We start from the raw sequence: 15,565 nt of genomic DNA on the forward strand, positions 1-15,565 counted from the left end.
TCATCCTTCTCTTTGTCCAGGGCAGTCAGGTTTCCTGTTTCCTGCTGCAGAGGGCCTGCATTATCCCCAGACTTTCTCTTTCTTATAACATCCCTATAGAAACCCTCTCTTTTATCCTAGGTATCCTTGGCCAGGTTCCATTCTACCTGGGCCTTGGCTTCCTTAACCTTGTCTCTAGCTTCCTTTGCAATTTTCCTGTATTCCTCCCAGGCCATCTGTCTTTTCTACTTTCTGAAATCCTCTTTTTTTACTCTGAATTTGCTCAGCAACTCCTTGTCATTCATGGAGGCTTCCTGTCATTTTTGCCCAATTTTCTCCTTGCTGGAATGCATTGCTCCTGGGCTGTGATTCTAAACGAAAATGACACTGTTTTCTTATTCTTATTTTTATCACTTATTGTATATTGATTAGCTTAATTACATTTAAAGTATGTAATGACTGGTATTTAAAATGATATTTTATGGATAATTTTAATTAAAACCTAGTTCCCAACCTTAATGTTGACATTTTATGTAAGACCAATAGCCTAGTATCGAAATTATTCCTTTTCTCTTTGTCACATAATTAAAAACAGATATAAAAGCTAGCAACTTGCATATGACAACATGAAATTGTTTCAGAAAACTTGCATAGACATGAGATTAGGTAAGGGAAAGAGCTAAATTATAAGCTTTAGAGTCAGACATTCAAAAAGGTTAGAGAAAGAATAAGAATAGTGGGAAAATTTCTTGATAGATTGAATCTATTCACATGAGGACTATAAATAGCTAACAAAGCTAAACAATAAAGTTAATAAAAATAATATTTTTGGATATTTTATTTTACACTTCTATATGTAAAACATTCAACTACTTTGCACTATACAGTTTGATAGCTGAAACACTGTTCAAAAGTCTCCTTTGACTTAAAACAGAGTTCTGGCTTACTACATGACTTCCACTCTTTAAAACTGATTTAAAACTGCCCTTAACTGTCTCATTACCAAAAAATCAAAATTCTGACAGCAGTAAAAAAATCAAACAGTGTCTATGTGTACATTCTGCATATAGATTGTATGTAGCTTTTATAAATATTTAGGTTTTTCTCAGTGGTGGACTGGAACTGGTTCAGTTCTGTCTACAGCTTGGACTTACTGCCAGTGTTGCTGCATCTTGGAGTGGTATGTTCTCAGCGAAGTCCTCAAGAACACCCTCTCCCTTCTAGCTGTCTTTGCCTACAGCATCTTCACATAATACATCTACACTTCAGTGACGTCTACCTCGTTTCTTTTCTCTTTCCTTCCCTTCCAATAGTCTCACAGTGCACTCCAAGATTTGAAGCACGGTAATGGCACTCAGACATCGTCTTCCCAGTACTACAGTTCCTAGGAGGACGGTTCCCAAAAGGACAGTGATGAGTACCCATCAATTTGTTTGCACAAAAGCACCGTCACAGGGATGTTTCATTCGTACAGAGTGTTCTTGGTGCACAGGTGATTCAAACCTAGACCATGCACCTTATGAACAGACATGCAGTAAAAAATTTTAAGCTTGTGGATGGTACTATTTGAATTATAGATCAGTGCTGAAATAAGAATTTTTTTCAGCCTATGATATGGGACTGGATGTAGCTGAGTAGTTCAAATAAATGACTCAGCTCCAGGTACGCATGCTTAACAGATGACAAAAAACCTCAACCAAACTCTAAAAGCGCACATTTGGTATCTAAATTTATAGTGTGCATTTACTTCCAGATCTTCAAAAATGATCTTCAACAACTACTTATTAGAGACAAGTTGTTGTTTTCAACAAAACCCATCATCTTCACATTCATTTAATTCATTACAACTACAATTTCAAAGCTTGTATTTTAAAGTTTTCTTCCTATCTGTGATTTATTGAATTTTATCTTTCATTTAAACAAAACAAAACAAACAAACAAACAAAAAAACCACAAAAAAACCCCACAACAAAAAAACCCAAAAAAACCACCCCAAAAACCTCCAACCAAACAAACAACTCCCCCCAAAAAAACCCAACCCCAAAACCAAAACCAAAAACAAATAAAAAAGAGAGAGAAAGAGAGAGTGTTAAAAGCTGAAACACCTACTATGGGATAAATGCCAGTACTTTAAAACAATTGATAAATAATTTGAAGTGAGACAAAGCAAAGTCTATTTTGGAGGATTGTGCTTCACAGATGAAATTTAGTAGGAGCCATCTCTCTGCAGATATTGCCTGTGGAGGCATATTAAATGCCCCACTTGAGACAGCAAAAGCTTCTACACCCCATCCACTTAAAACAGAACTATACATGTTTGACTCAAAAACTCTTTTGCTCAGTCACAGACTCCGTCAGGTCATTGCTAAGCTTTTTTAAAAATTTCTTTCTTTTAGAACAATTCTTAAAACTATTTATTCAAAAGCATAAAGTTTTCAAAACACTTAAATGTCTGTGTAAATTTTCTGGTATTTAGTGAACCACATGTAATTACATGCTTCCAATTTTTTTGTCCACTCAAAAAGTACTTCAGAAAGTGCTTTTTGCATCACGCTTTCTCCCCGAATGTCAAGCTCCTTTCTAAAATAGGGAGCTTGTTTCAGTATTGGTATCTCTCTTTGTGTTTCTTCATTATCTGGTAAACCTAAAAACTCAAATCAAAACCAAACACAAAAATGCAACAAATGATACGGTTAAAAATTAGCAAAAATATAATTTACTCTTTACTTACCAATGAAGAACTCTGCATTAACTTGACATGATAGTTGTTACCTTATCATTATCCTACTCTACTTATCTAGGTAGGGTAAGTAATTATTTAAATGTAATTTTGAGTCCCTCTACTTTGAGATTCAACAGCCAAAATATTGTAAATCCATTACTGCACTCTGACTTATGATGCATATCTAATGTATATAGTTGGGTAAATTTCAGCAGAGAATCACAGAATGAGTCAGATTGGAAGGGACGACTCTGGGTCATCTGATCCAACCGCCCTGCTCAAGCTGGGTCATCCCAGAGCACGTGGCACAGGATTATATCCAGATGGTTCCTGAATATCTCCAGTGAGGGAGACGCCACACCCTCTCTGGGCAATCTCTTCCAGTGCAGAGTTACTTGCACAGTAAAGTTCTTCCTTATGTTCGAGTGGAATTTCCTGTGTATCAGTTTCTGCCCATTGCTGCTTGTCCTATAGCTCAACATTGAGAAGAGCCTGGCTCCATCCTCTTGGCATCCTCCCTTCAGGTACTTACAGACATTGAAAAGGCCCCTCTCAGTTCTCCCTTCTTGAGGCTGAGCAAGCCCATCTCCCTCAGCCTTTCCTCCTGAGAGATGCTCCGGTTCCTTAATCATCTTTGTACCCCTCCCCTGGACCCATTCCAGCAGCTCCATGATCCTGAGGAGCCCAGAGCTGGACACAGCACTCCAGATGTGCCTCACCAGGGCTCAGCAGAGGGGCAGGATCACCTCCCTTGAGCTGCTGGCAGAGCTCTTCCTTATGCACCCCAGGACAACATCGGTCTTCTTGGCCACAAGGACACATTTGCTGTCCACCAGGATCTCCAGGTCCTTCTCCACAGAGCAGCTCTCCAGCAGGTCAGCCCCCAGCCTCTGCTGGTGCATGGAGTGGTTCCTCCCTGGGTGCAGCACCCTTCACCTGCCTTTGCAGAACTTCGGATGGCTCTTCTCTGCCCATATCTTCAGTCTGTGGAGGTCCTTCCGAAGCACAGCACAGCACAGCATAGCACAGCACAGCACAGCACAGCACAGCAGTGGTACCAGCCTCTGCTCCCAACTCAGAGTCATCAGCCAATTTTCTGAGGAGGTATCTGCCTCTTCATTGAATCCACTGAAAAATAAGTTAAACAATACCAGGCCCGTCACCCTGGTTTTTCTGAGTTTTTCTAAAGCCTTCTGCTTTGTTCATAAGATGAAGTCAGTTTTTTAGTTTCTGCACATTATTAGGAGTCAGTTTTTCAGTTTCTCACGCCTTGGAATATAAACAAACCTTCTTCTTTCTGTTTACTGTCGTTTGTTTACGTATTTCCCAGCCTGAAAATAATGTTGATTGACAGCTGCTCTGGCCAGTGGGGTGAAGGGGTAGTAACCCCAGCAGCCAATCCAGAACTGGACCCACAAATGTATAAAAATTAAAGAAATAAACAGGCTCGCTCTCTTTTGGAGGAGCAGCTCTCGCACCACAGACCTCTTGCCTCTGTGTTGTCGTTTCCCATGTAGGTTTTGACACCAGGCCCAGTATCAAACCTTGAGGGACACCTCTAGTGACAGGCCTCCTATCAAACCTTGAGGGACACCTCTAGTGACAGGCCTCCAACCTGACTCTGTGCCACTGATTATGGCCCTATGGGATCTGCCATTCAGCCAGTTCTCTATACACCTCACTGTCTACTAACCCGGTCCACACTCCCTGAGTTTGCCTGTGAGGACGTTGTCCACAGTGTGGAAAACCTTGCAGAAGTTGCATTAGACAGCTCTCTTCCCAGGAGATCCATCCAGGTAGTTGTTTCATCATAGAAAGCTATCAGGTTGGTCAAGCATGATATACCTTTAGTGAATCCATTCTGACTGCTCTTGAGCATCTCTGCCCACAAGGATAGAGACAGCCTCCAGAATGAGCAGCTCCATTGCCTTTCCAGGAATTGAGGTGATGGTTCTCTGTCCACTCCTTCTTGTCCTTTTTGAAAACTGGGATGAAATTTGCTTTTTTTCCAGTCTTCAGGCAGCTCTCCTCAATTCCATAACCCTTCAAAGATGATAGTGAGCAGCCTTGCTATGATTTTTACCAGCTCTCTCAGCACTCATGTGCATCCTGCCAGGGTCCATGGACCCGTGGATGTCATTTGCCCAGTGTGAGAAAACTCAATTCAAAGAGTTATTGTTTTCAGCTATATACTCTGATGTACATTCACATAAGGCCATGCTTCTTTTTTAACCTACCCTTCTTTTGTAATAAGCAAGGAATCATGTATCCAAATCATTAGATTTATGAAACCGGAGCTGCTGGAGCATGTCCAGAGAAAAGCGAGAAAGCTGGTGAAGGGCCTGGATTACAAATATCATGAGAACTGACTGAGACAACTGTGGATTTTTAGCCTGGAGAAAAGGAGGCTCAGAGGGGACCTTATTGCTCTCTGCAACTACATGAAAGGAGGTGGGAGTGTGATGGAGAAGTACCTCTTCTCCCAGGAAATTAATTATAGGACCAAAGGAATGGCCACAAGGTGAGCCAGGGGAGATTTGGATTTACATGGAAAGGAAGGTTTCTTCATGTAAAGAGTTGCCAAGCATTGGAATAGTTTATCCAGTGAACTGGTTGACTCAACATAGTTGGAGGTATTTAAAAAACTAAGTAGATGTGGCACTTAGGGACAGAATTTGGTAGTCAACTTGACAGTGCTGGGTTAATGGTTGGACTGAATGATCATAATGGTCTTTTCCAACCTAAAGAGTTCTATGATTCTAAGATATTTTACTTGTAACAGACATCAAGGGCCACCAAGATGCATAAAGGCTTGTACATGAACAACCAAATACATACACAGGTGCAAAATAGAACAGGGGAATCCCTTCATACACAGAAAACTGTAATCCTGTAATTCACTAGTTAGCAAGACTATGTAATTTTTGGATGTAATTGTGCTTAGACAACACAGAAAAAGAGCAAATCTTAAACCCCCTAAAAATAGCTAGGAAAATAAGCACATTGATAATTTCTGTAAAACCATGTTGGGTGATACATCATAATGTATTACCTTGATTTCCATGTTAAACTTCTGAATAAGTTCCTTGGAATGGTGTCTCTGTCTCCTCAGAGCATATTGCAGGGTCTTCTAGAGAGTTCCCATAATTATATAGATACACAGGATCAATACATAACCTAGTAAATCTTCTAAATTAGAAATCAACAATTTTTTTTTCAAATAGAAGAACACATCCACCTCCCTTTCCGTAAATCACCAAGACCAACCAGGCTTTGTGTTGCAGAATCATAGAAAAAGCAAATCAAATATTTGAAGACAGATTTTCTGCTAGTTCCACTAGAAGAGCACATTGTATTAAATTTGTGGAATGGGTATTTTTAAGTTTTCTTGAAAAGGGGTTACTGCCTCATAAAGTCCATGTTTTTTATTTCATTCAGTGTATGTCTGCCTAGTCTGGGGAGATTCTGGGTGCATCTACCAGAATCTCAACATGCATTGAGATATTTAGACACAATGTAAAAAGACATCTATTTTCAAAATGGTAAAGATACCAAAGAAAACATGCATGGTGGAGTGTAAGTTTGGAAGTCTTGTGTTTACAAGCCATGACCCACAATTAGAATTCATATAATAGTTCATTAAAATGCACAAAATGGAAGATGTGGCATGGAAATCCTTAAGGCATGGCAACATGTTCTTTATTGCTACACTCTTGTTTTATGTATTCAAAAATATGTTGGCTGAAAATAGTTAAGCTTCCATGATTTGACAAGAGGATTTCTCACCTGACCAGGCTACATAAAGACAATCCCTTTTAATCCAGTTGGGGATTTCTCCCGTCTGAATACAATCAAACACTATTTTTTCTGTTTCAGCATATCCTAAATCAGACTTTGCTTTTCCAATGTTTCTGAAAAGCTTCATTGGGAGGTGTGTCCTAGCATGAAAAAAAAAAAAAAAAAAAAAAAAAAAAAAAAAAAAAAAGTAGACGTTACTTGTAAGAAAGTTAATTTGTAAAGCAGCTAATTTGTAAGGAACTTCTTGCAGAAAAGGTAGGAAGAGAAGACATTGATGTTATATTTGGAAGCATAGGGCTTCCAAATAAGCTTATTTCAGCCTATTTTATAAAACTTGCACAAACCAGTTAAGTCAAAATGTTTTTCTGCTTCTTATACAAGGTATTTCTATGTTACTGATTTCTTTCATAATATAGATGTAGACCCTACTGTAATACTTTCCCCCATGAATAGACATGAAAACTGTAACAGCCTTCTCCAATATATATTTTCTCTCTGTGAAAATATATATATTTTTCTATGTTATTTCTATCTTTGTTTTATTAATTATTCAATATACCTTGTGTCATCCAAAAGTTTGTTTCCACAAAATATTTCGTAGGACAGAATGTCAGCCTGAGCATTATTAAAAACTTCTTCCAGATCACCATTTTCATCTTTGTTCTTCCTGATAAGCTCATGGATGCATTGTTGTGCCGCAGGGACATTACAATATATGGTGTGAACCTAACATGGATAAAAAATTGCAGTTCATATAACTGAAAGGCTAGAAAAACATGTTTTTCCCCGTGGTACCATTCTCATGCTTCATTAATTTATCTTTAAAAATAATGCCAAATAATGAGTGCTCAAGTTGGTCTTTAATTCCACATGTTACTCTGAAAATATTACCTGTAAATTAATGTGTACAAAACAACGTTTTACCATTTTTAAGACTATAACATTAATAAACTAAACTGCACTCTTTTTCTTTCATGAACTTCTTAGAAAACCCATTAAACTTTCATCTTTGCAGAAACTGTATTCTTACCATCTTGATAAGAGATTTCAAGAATATCAGCACTGTCATTTGAGGTTTCATTGCCTTGTTAAATCTTCTTTTGCTTTGTAGGAGCTCAGTGATTTCCCTCTCTCGTTTCTGTAAAGATTCTTGTATCTCATGCAGGATGTTGTGTGCCTGCCAAAGATACTGCTTTTCCACTGACCAGTCAGTCTTCCCTTCTTTATTATCTGCCTGCAGGCAACAAAGACATTTATACACTAAGCCAAAGTCTAAATTTTGGTTGCTTTCATACAAAACTACTAAGATTTTAATGGGCAAAGTGGAGCAGAAATGGAGAAAAGCAAATGAAATATTGAATATGATGGTTCTTTGGTTCCAACATTCAGAATATGGTTTTAATAAGTCAAAGAGGTGGATACTTAAAAGCATTTTGTAGCAAAATGTGTGCTATCAAATATATAACAGCCATAGCACACTATTGGTGATTCCTGAACCAATGAGTTTGTTCAGTTATTGTGTAGTTTAATCATTCATCATAAATGTATCATTCTCAAGCCATGCATATATTTGCACACCTTAATTACTATCAGTTAGGCCCATAGTTGATTTCAGCTTTTACTAGAATCAGCCTGATTTCCTTTGAAATATCTGCAGCAATCCCATAAACAACCAGTTAAATTTCCATTTTTGTGCTCACTTGTTCTGTTTTTAACACTAAAACCTCTGACACATCTGAATGTTCTCCTTCTGTCTTTTCAGACTTTTGTTGAAGAATTTTTGTCTGGAAATTCATGAGGTCTTGCAATCTTTTCACATGTAAACTGATATTGTGAAGTTCCTGTAAAGCTGAATTGAAAACAATAGAAAACCAGGTAAGAATAAGTTCAGCATTTCTAATCTGCAGTTCCAACAATAGTGTCTCTGTGAAATTATCTCCCTTTAGAAATCAAGACTTTATCAGCAACCAATAATTTTTTATAATCAATATTCTATTTTCAACAGTAATTATTTTTAATTTATTTAAACTCAAAGAATTATTAAGGTTTCATGCTTTGTTTTGCTTTACATTTCCAAAGGAAAGACTACAAGTGTTGAAATAAACCTACTGAGAAATTATGTTGAATGTAAACATCAAGATGTACTAAGGAGTTTCAACTCAATACAGGCAGTATTTGTGGCTTCATCATTCTTTAATTATTCCACCTGCGCACACAGTACTGAAAAATAAATACTTGTATTGATTGCAGCAAGTATGCAGCTCAGTGTAAGCACAAAAGCAAACAGGGAAGAAACAGAAACAGATCAAGAAACTGCATCTGAAACACTCACTCAGTGTGTGTTGTGTATAAAGGTAATCTTGCTTTTTACACAAATTTTCTAGAATCCACACCTGCAAGACAGGAAAAGAAGAACAGCAAAAAATTAATACTCTACCATTTTCCATTATATTTCCTTGGGAAGAATAATCAATAATATGGAAATAATGTTGTTGCTGCTTATGTGTACAACCTACACGAATGGGCTATTGAACAGTAATTAGATGTCACTGGAAATAAACCAGAGACTGCTCTGGCACCAGTGTTTTCACAAGAGCCTCAGTCAAGGGGTCATACACTTACACTTTCTTAAGCATCTGTCCACATTACTGAAAGGATAACAGAGACAAAAATATTGATTCTCCTGAAAGAGTTGAATAACAAAAGCTTTTGGAAGGATTCCTATGGCAACCCTGCAGAAAAGCTTGTACCAGCATTATCTGCCCAACAGAAAATATTGCTTCTTCCCACAAGCTTTACAACATAGTATCCTCATCACTTTTAACTCTTTGTTATAATACCTTTGCTATATTTCTTTGATATATAATAATTAGGTCAAATGATCTGTAAACCCCATAGCGTCTTTTTGTTTTGTTTTGTTTTGGGTTTTTTTTTGGTTTTTTTTTTGGTTTTTTTTGGTTTTTTTTGCATTTTATGAATAAGGCCCATCTCAATGTGTTTGAAAAGTGAAAACCCCGATTTTAAATACTGATGCCATGCAGAACTTAAACGGAAGGTGGTGCTATGACACTTGAAAAGAGAAACTAATAAACCTGCCTGAGAGCCTCACTCAGAAAACATACTGAATTCTCCATTCAGTTTCACGAATTAAAAAATAATCTGCCTCATAGAACCCGCCCCCTCCCACCCCCACCTCTCCCCAGCTCAAGGTTGGGTAAGATCTTCCTGAACTCGTGTCTAGGAGAACTGCAGTGAAAACTGGCTGTAGCAAAGCAGTGTTGCAAAATTAAAGGAAGAGTTGCACATATTGAACAGAACAGAACCCTGAGCAGAAAATAACAAATATCAGGCCATGTTTACCAATGTTATCTATTAAAACCCCCTATGCTAAATTAAAGTGTCATTACTACAGACAAATTTGGAAAGCCTCAGGAACTTTAGGGAGTTATTCTTGGGAACTACCAAATAAGGTAATTTTTCTGCTGTTTCAGCCAGATGAAATGCAATATTACAATAATTAAGACAATGAGAAACTTTTATTGATTTTTAATTTCAATTGCTAAACAAGGAAGAAACAATGTGCTGTACCATAATTTAAAAATTCTTCAAAAAAGGACACAAAATGTGGAATGCAAGAGAAATGACCATCTAATATTTTTAGTGGAAAGAAAAATATAGTAAGACAAAGCAGCATATGTCATCTTCATTTCTGTTTAAAGGGTGAAAACCTACATTTTGCTCTGAAGAAAAGGAAGGCAAATGCATAGTAGCTCAGGACTATGAAGATGTATATATCTAAAGGTAGACAGGCAGGCAAAGAGCACACACTGGAAACAGTAGCAAGAACACCATCTGACTCCAAAAAAACCCCACAAACTTTTTCTTTACCTTTTCTTCTCTCCAGTTCTCTGTTGTTTGTTTCATTTGGTAAAGAAGCTCTTTGTTCTCTTGGATCAGTTGTCTGTTTCTTTCTTTCAGGCTCTGAAGGCAGTAAAATAAGGCAAAAGGGATGACAATTGCAACATTATTTTTCAGAAAGGCATCCAGCTTGAGGTTTTTTTGTTCTATGCCTCAAAAAGTCTTAACATTTGGACCAGGCTGCTAAGGCCTGTGGACCTTAAAAAAAAATTAAAATTCCTCATTTAGCAATGACCATCTGTGGCCAGAGGTAGTCAGTTTCTAAAGACCATTTCTAAATGCTTGAGGACCCTGAACATTTTTCCTCAGTAGCAGAACAGGAGGAACAGGATAAACCTTAATATCTATTCATCACCAAATAAGCAGCACACATCCTGTATATTCTAGGAATATCCTTCACACATTATTTACATGAATGCAAAGCTATTTCCAAGTGCATAGGACAGCTAGGTCAAGCTATGGAAAGTAGTTTGGAAGTATACTGTGAAAAACCTTATTCAATTCCAGAAGGAAAAAAACATAGCTTATTTAAAATAAAATTTTGCAAACTGCATGTCTTCATTTAACTGTTCGTTAAAGAGACTGTTAATTATAACACCTGTTTCTGCAACCTCTGTAAGTACTTGCTGTGCTTATCCCCATGTAAAACGGAAACACTTGTTTACCTTAACTGTATCTTGCCAGTCTACGTTGCTCTTGTTCATGAGCTCTTGGTAAGCTTCTAACTGGGATTTCAGACACCTAATTTTCTCACTGTAATGTTTCTTTATAGTAGCTATAGTCTTCTCCTTTATAAAAAAAATATTGAGAAAATAAATAGTGAATGAGAACAGAAAGTCAGGCATGATAAAGGAAACGATTTCCACATCAGGCTCCCTTTATTCACTTTATTCAATGTTTTTTTATTGTCTGCAGACATTTACTATTGATCACAGGAGGTTTCTGCTGTCATTCATTGCAGACTTCAAGCAAAACTTGCTGCTGAAATAACATATTTATGTCTTCTTCTGCAGAAATAAAAACCAAAGCCTTTCTCAGATCAGATCAGAAGGAATTCACCCAAGCACAGCTAAGCAATTTTAAAGGAATTAAACTTATCTCAGACAGGGAAAGATTGGAAGTAGCATTAAAAAAATCCACACAACAATTAAAATGAGAGCAATTCTGTGAAGTAAGAAAATTACAGTCCCTGTGTTTGTGTCACTGCCCAGCATACTGTTGTGTCTTGCTAAGCATTGGTGTTCTTCACTGCTGTATTTCTCTTCTCTTAGTGATGTATATTCAGTTGAAAGTGGAAGATGTGACTGTGCCAGTTACATCCCTACCAAAGTACAGAAATGGATTTACACTGGTATTACAATGCTTGTGCAGATGCAACAGCCTGAGAGCAAGATTAAATACTGTTCTACACCAAAGGTTATCTAATCTTTGTACACTACATACAGGAAATTCTCTAGATTTTACTTTACATTCCAAAGAGTTTGTTTACTTCCCCTTGGTGGCTTTAGAGGAATTTCTGAATCTCCTCTTTCTGTGTGGCCAGAGTAAACTTTAATTGTGTGGAAAGCATTCCTCTTCATAGGAACTGAGGGCATGTCAAACTCTGGGATCAGAAAAGGAGAATGTGCTGGTTTGAAAGGAAACCAGTGGGAGACCCCAACCCGAGCTACAATTTAATAGAAAAATTAAAATAAAAATGCAGCAGTACAAAAACACTGACAGAGTCAGAATACAACCTGACACCCTGTTGGTCAGGGTGTTGGTAGCAGTTTGATAAAATGGTGGGTACAGTCCTTCTGGAGTGACAGATGTGATTCTGATGACGCAGTGATCCTGTAGAAGGATGCATTTTTCCTCTGAAGGTCCAGTGGTGGTGTAGATGGGTCTGGTCTTCCTCTGGGAATCCAGTGGAAAAAGGCTGCTGTGGTGTTCAAACTTCAGATTATATCCAGGCTTGGCTCCTCCCCCTGGGTGGAGCATCTCCCAGCAGGCTGGTATAATTTTATCATCATGCCATGAGACTTAATGGACCATTATAGAAGATATTCCTCCTAGGGGGAGGATGGGCCATGGAAGAGATAAAGAACACTGCTCCACCTGGTTTTAACAGATGGTGACAGAATACGTACTTTTGGTTACATCTTGCATTGCAATCTAAGACAGAGAACGATGTGACAAATAAACAGAAATGTGAAGTTGTAACTGCAAGAAAAGACTGCACAATGAGTAGCGAAAGATGATGTAGGTAATTCCATGTTTTTTGGGAGTATTGGCTAATGGAACACAGAAATGCTTCCACTATGGAGACAGGTATTGTGGAATTTTGGTCACAGGAATGGCACCTCTGGATCCTCATTATCGCCTTGAAGGAGTTTACAGGTGAAGAGCTTCTGCTATGCTGTAAATTATACCGACAAAATATTGCAAGGCTAAAACCAAACTAAGCAGGAAGCAGACAAAAAATACCCACAGGAAAAAAATTCATAAAGGCAATACAGGCTGTCACAGCCCTTAACAATGCAGTAATTCTCGAGAGACACAACCTACAGAAATGCAAATATTGAAACCATGGTGTCAGTCATGACATAAAGATACTATTAAGAGAAAATTTTAGTAACAAATAAATTTTAGAAAAATCTCTGGCATTGTACCAGACAAAAAGTAAAAGCAGACTTCACAAAGTTGTAAGATAAAATACACTTCAAGATACACTGACATTATTTACAGACACTAAGAATGGTACATGAATGGAAATGTAATTGTGAATGAAGCAGATTTTATTCTTTACATCACTTTGATTAATGGTCAATGGTTCTAATGCTCCAGGATAATTACCTGTTTTTCCTTCCTTATATTGTCTAGTTTGGTGATCAGCTTCATGTGTCTGTTTTTCATTTGCTGCATGTCTTTTACAATCTGTAGAGGAAGAAGAAAATTATAAGATTAGAGTACTAGCAACACCAGTTGTAAAGAACCAGAGATAAATAGTCTAGAACTGCAGGCCAAAACTGTCAAGCTTTAATAATAGAAAGTATGTTACTCTATTGAATAAAAGTCTGTGAATAACTTGAAATGGAATCTCTCTTTTGGTCCTAACATTGCACCTCCAATTCTTCCTTTTTATGGAAGACAATCATTATAATAATTCTAATGTTCTTGAAAAAGAAGAGTAGCATTGTGAGGCCTCTAACTGGGAAAGAAAGGGAAGCAGTGGGGAAGATCGCATTTTTGCATTTAATAGTTAGAAAAACAAAGTGGTTACAGAATACACTGTATTTTATTTTGTATTTCATTAAAATAATTTGAAATCCTACAAAACTGATATAACTTTAAGGTACACTGGCATTTTTTATGACTAAAAAAGAGATGTGTACACCAAGGATGGACAAATTGAGCATTTTCCTGCCTAAAAGTAAATCATTTAAACTTTAAATTGCATCAGGTTCCTCAATGAATCTCTTTAATTAATTTTGTTTTTAATTCAATTCATAATAGTCTCTAAAGGAAAATTCCACCAGCTCCCCTCCTAGCTTCTGCTGTCCACTGTTTTTTGGCATACTTCTCTGGTAGGTGCAATATCAAGTTTCACTGACACGTGAATGAAACTAACAGATATTGCTCAATCAATTACAGCAGCAATGAACATGATCATATGTAAATTATAAAGATCTAGAACTGTTTCAGAGATTTTCTTGGTTTCAGTTCTTCATTTAAGCTTCACATCATGCAGATTCTGCTGACAACAAGTAGCTCAGACAATTTAAAAGAATAAAATCTCAGATTATTTATTCTGGCTGATGGATTAGTTGAAAACAGTTGTTGTTTGCATGGATCTAGGCTGACAGATTAAATCTTTATGAATATTTACAAGCAGTTGATTTAGGAATAAGGAATCTCTGTCTTCTGACACTGTCACAGTTCAAATGACATAAAAGAAATCAAGCAGCAATGAAGTCTTGAAATATACTCTCCTACTTACCCTTCATTCACAAAAACTACTGTGGAAGTAGACGAATTTTAAAGAGACACAATCAAAAGTTTAAGACACAAGAAAAGTCTCTTTGAGGAGAAGACTGAAAAGCTCCAGATGGGCTCCAGATCTCATCACCCGTAAAGATCTGAGTAATTTTAGTAATTTAGTAATTGCTTCAGGTATTTAACTTGTGTCTTACAGCTAGCTCAGCAGTGTATATGTAGCCTGTACAAAAGAAATCACCACTGAACTTTTTTGACTCATACTAAAAGATCAAGAATACAAGACCATATTTAGTGGAATAAATAAAATAAGGAAACCGGTAAGTCAGGATATATGTATATTTGTATTTATTTGGTATACAGGTGAATGCATACATATGATGTTCCATAACTTAAATATGGCTAAATGCAAAATCAGGAGTTATTCTACTTTTTGGCACCAAAAATATTGTAATAGGAAAAAACCTCACACTTCCAGTCACATACCACTTCTAGAATCAAGAATAATGATGACAAATATATGTAAGAAGGCAAGGGTTTTCTCCAAACACAGTTACAACGGAGTTTTTATCTTTAGACATTTACCTGGGAAAGGCATTTAAGCAACTTATAATCTCATCTAAGTCAAGATGGCACTTTGATAATAATGTTCGCATTTTTATATCAATATTCAAAATTTAACTGCTGGCTTCCAAATGCAAATCAAAAACCCAACCTACTGGGCAAAAGGATTGTGTGAATTGAGTTCCTACAATGACAGTGATTATGACAACTCATCCAGTTTATCCTGAGAAAAGAGATGCTGATTAAAATGCCAATTTTTAAAATATTGTAAACTATCCAGTCATTGGGGACTTTCTTTGAGGGATAGGGATGTTTGCTTTAGGTTTTTTTACCTTGATGATATGCAGTCTAGCTAAACTGTACGGAATGTAAGGCACTTCTTCAGCTGTACATTCCTCCAACTCAGTTGCTTTGTGATCGGCAGAAGAGCAAACTCCAGATGTGGTAAACTGATCTAGTGTGAAACAAAATTTACCTTATCACCTAAAATGCACTGCAACTTCACATGATGTATTATATTTTAAATTTTTTAATTAGAGTTATTAACTATCTCCTTAGTTTGTTTGTTGTTTGTTTGTATCTTGTTGTTTGTTTTTGCTAATAACAAAA

At 37.0% G+C, this 15,565-nt stretch overlaps 1 protein-coding gene across 3 annotated transcripts in view; it reads right to left on the reverse strand.

Annotated features, from left to right (window-relative positions):
* LOC134563811 (uncharacterized) overlaps positions 1 to 15,565 on the reverse strand; it is a 51,273-nt gene that overhangs the window by 27,438 nt on the left and 8,270 nt on the right. For all 3 annotated transcript variants that reach the window (XM_063422111.1, XM_063422112.1, XM_063422113.1), the window contains exons 4-13: positions 15,289 to 15,410; positions 13,253 to 13,333; positions 11,083 to 11,205; positions 10,388 to 10,480; positions 8,832 to 8,892; positions 8,200 to 8,348; positions 7,530 to 7,733; positions 7,059 to 7,225; positions 6,488 to 6,639; positions 5,754 to 5,831 (exon numbers count right to left, since the gene is read on the reverse strand). In XM_063422111.1, coding sequence (XP_063278181.1) covers positions 5,767 to 5,831; positions 6,488 to 6,639; positions 7,059 to 7,225; positions 7,530 to 7,733; positions 8,200 to 8,348; positions 8,832 to 8,892; positions 10,388 to 10,480; positions 11,083 to 11,205; positions 13,253 to 13,333; positions 15,289 to 15,410 — 1,217 coding nt within the window. In that variant the 3' untranslated portion in view covers positions 5,754 to 5,766. The remainder of the gene's footprint in view (positions 1 to 5,753; positions 5,832 to 6,487; positions 6,640 to 7,058; positions 7,226 to 7,529; positions 7,734 to 8,199; positions 8,349 to 8,831; positions 8,893 to 10,387; positions 10,481 to 11,082; positions 11,206 to 13,252; positions 13,334 to 15,288; positions 15,411 to 15,565) is intronic.

This window comes from Prinia subflava, chromosome Z, assembly GCF_021018805.1.
Source record: "Prinia subflava isolate CZ2003 ecotype Zambia chromosome Z, Cam_Psub_1.2, whole genome shotgun sequence".
Taxonomy (NCBI): Eukaryota; Metazoa; Chordata; class Aves; order Passeriformes; family Cisticolidae; genus Prinia; species Prinia subflava.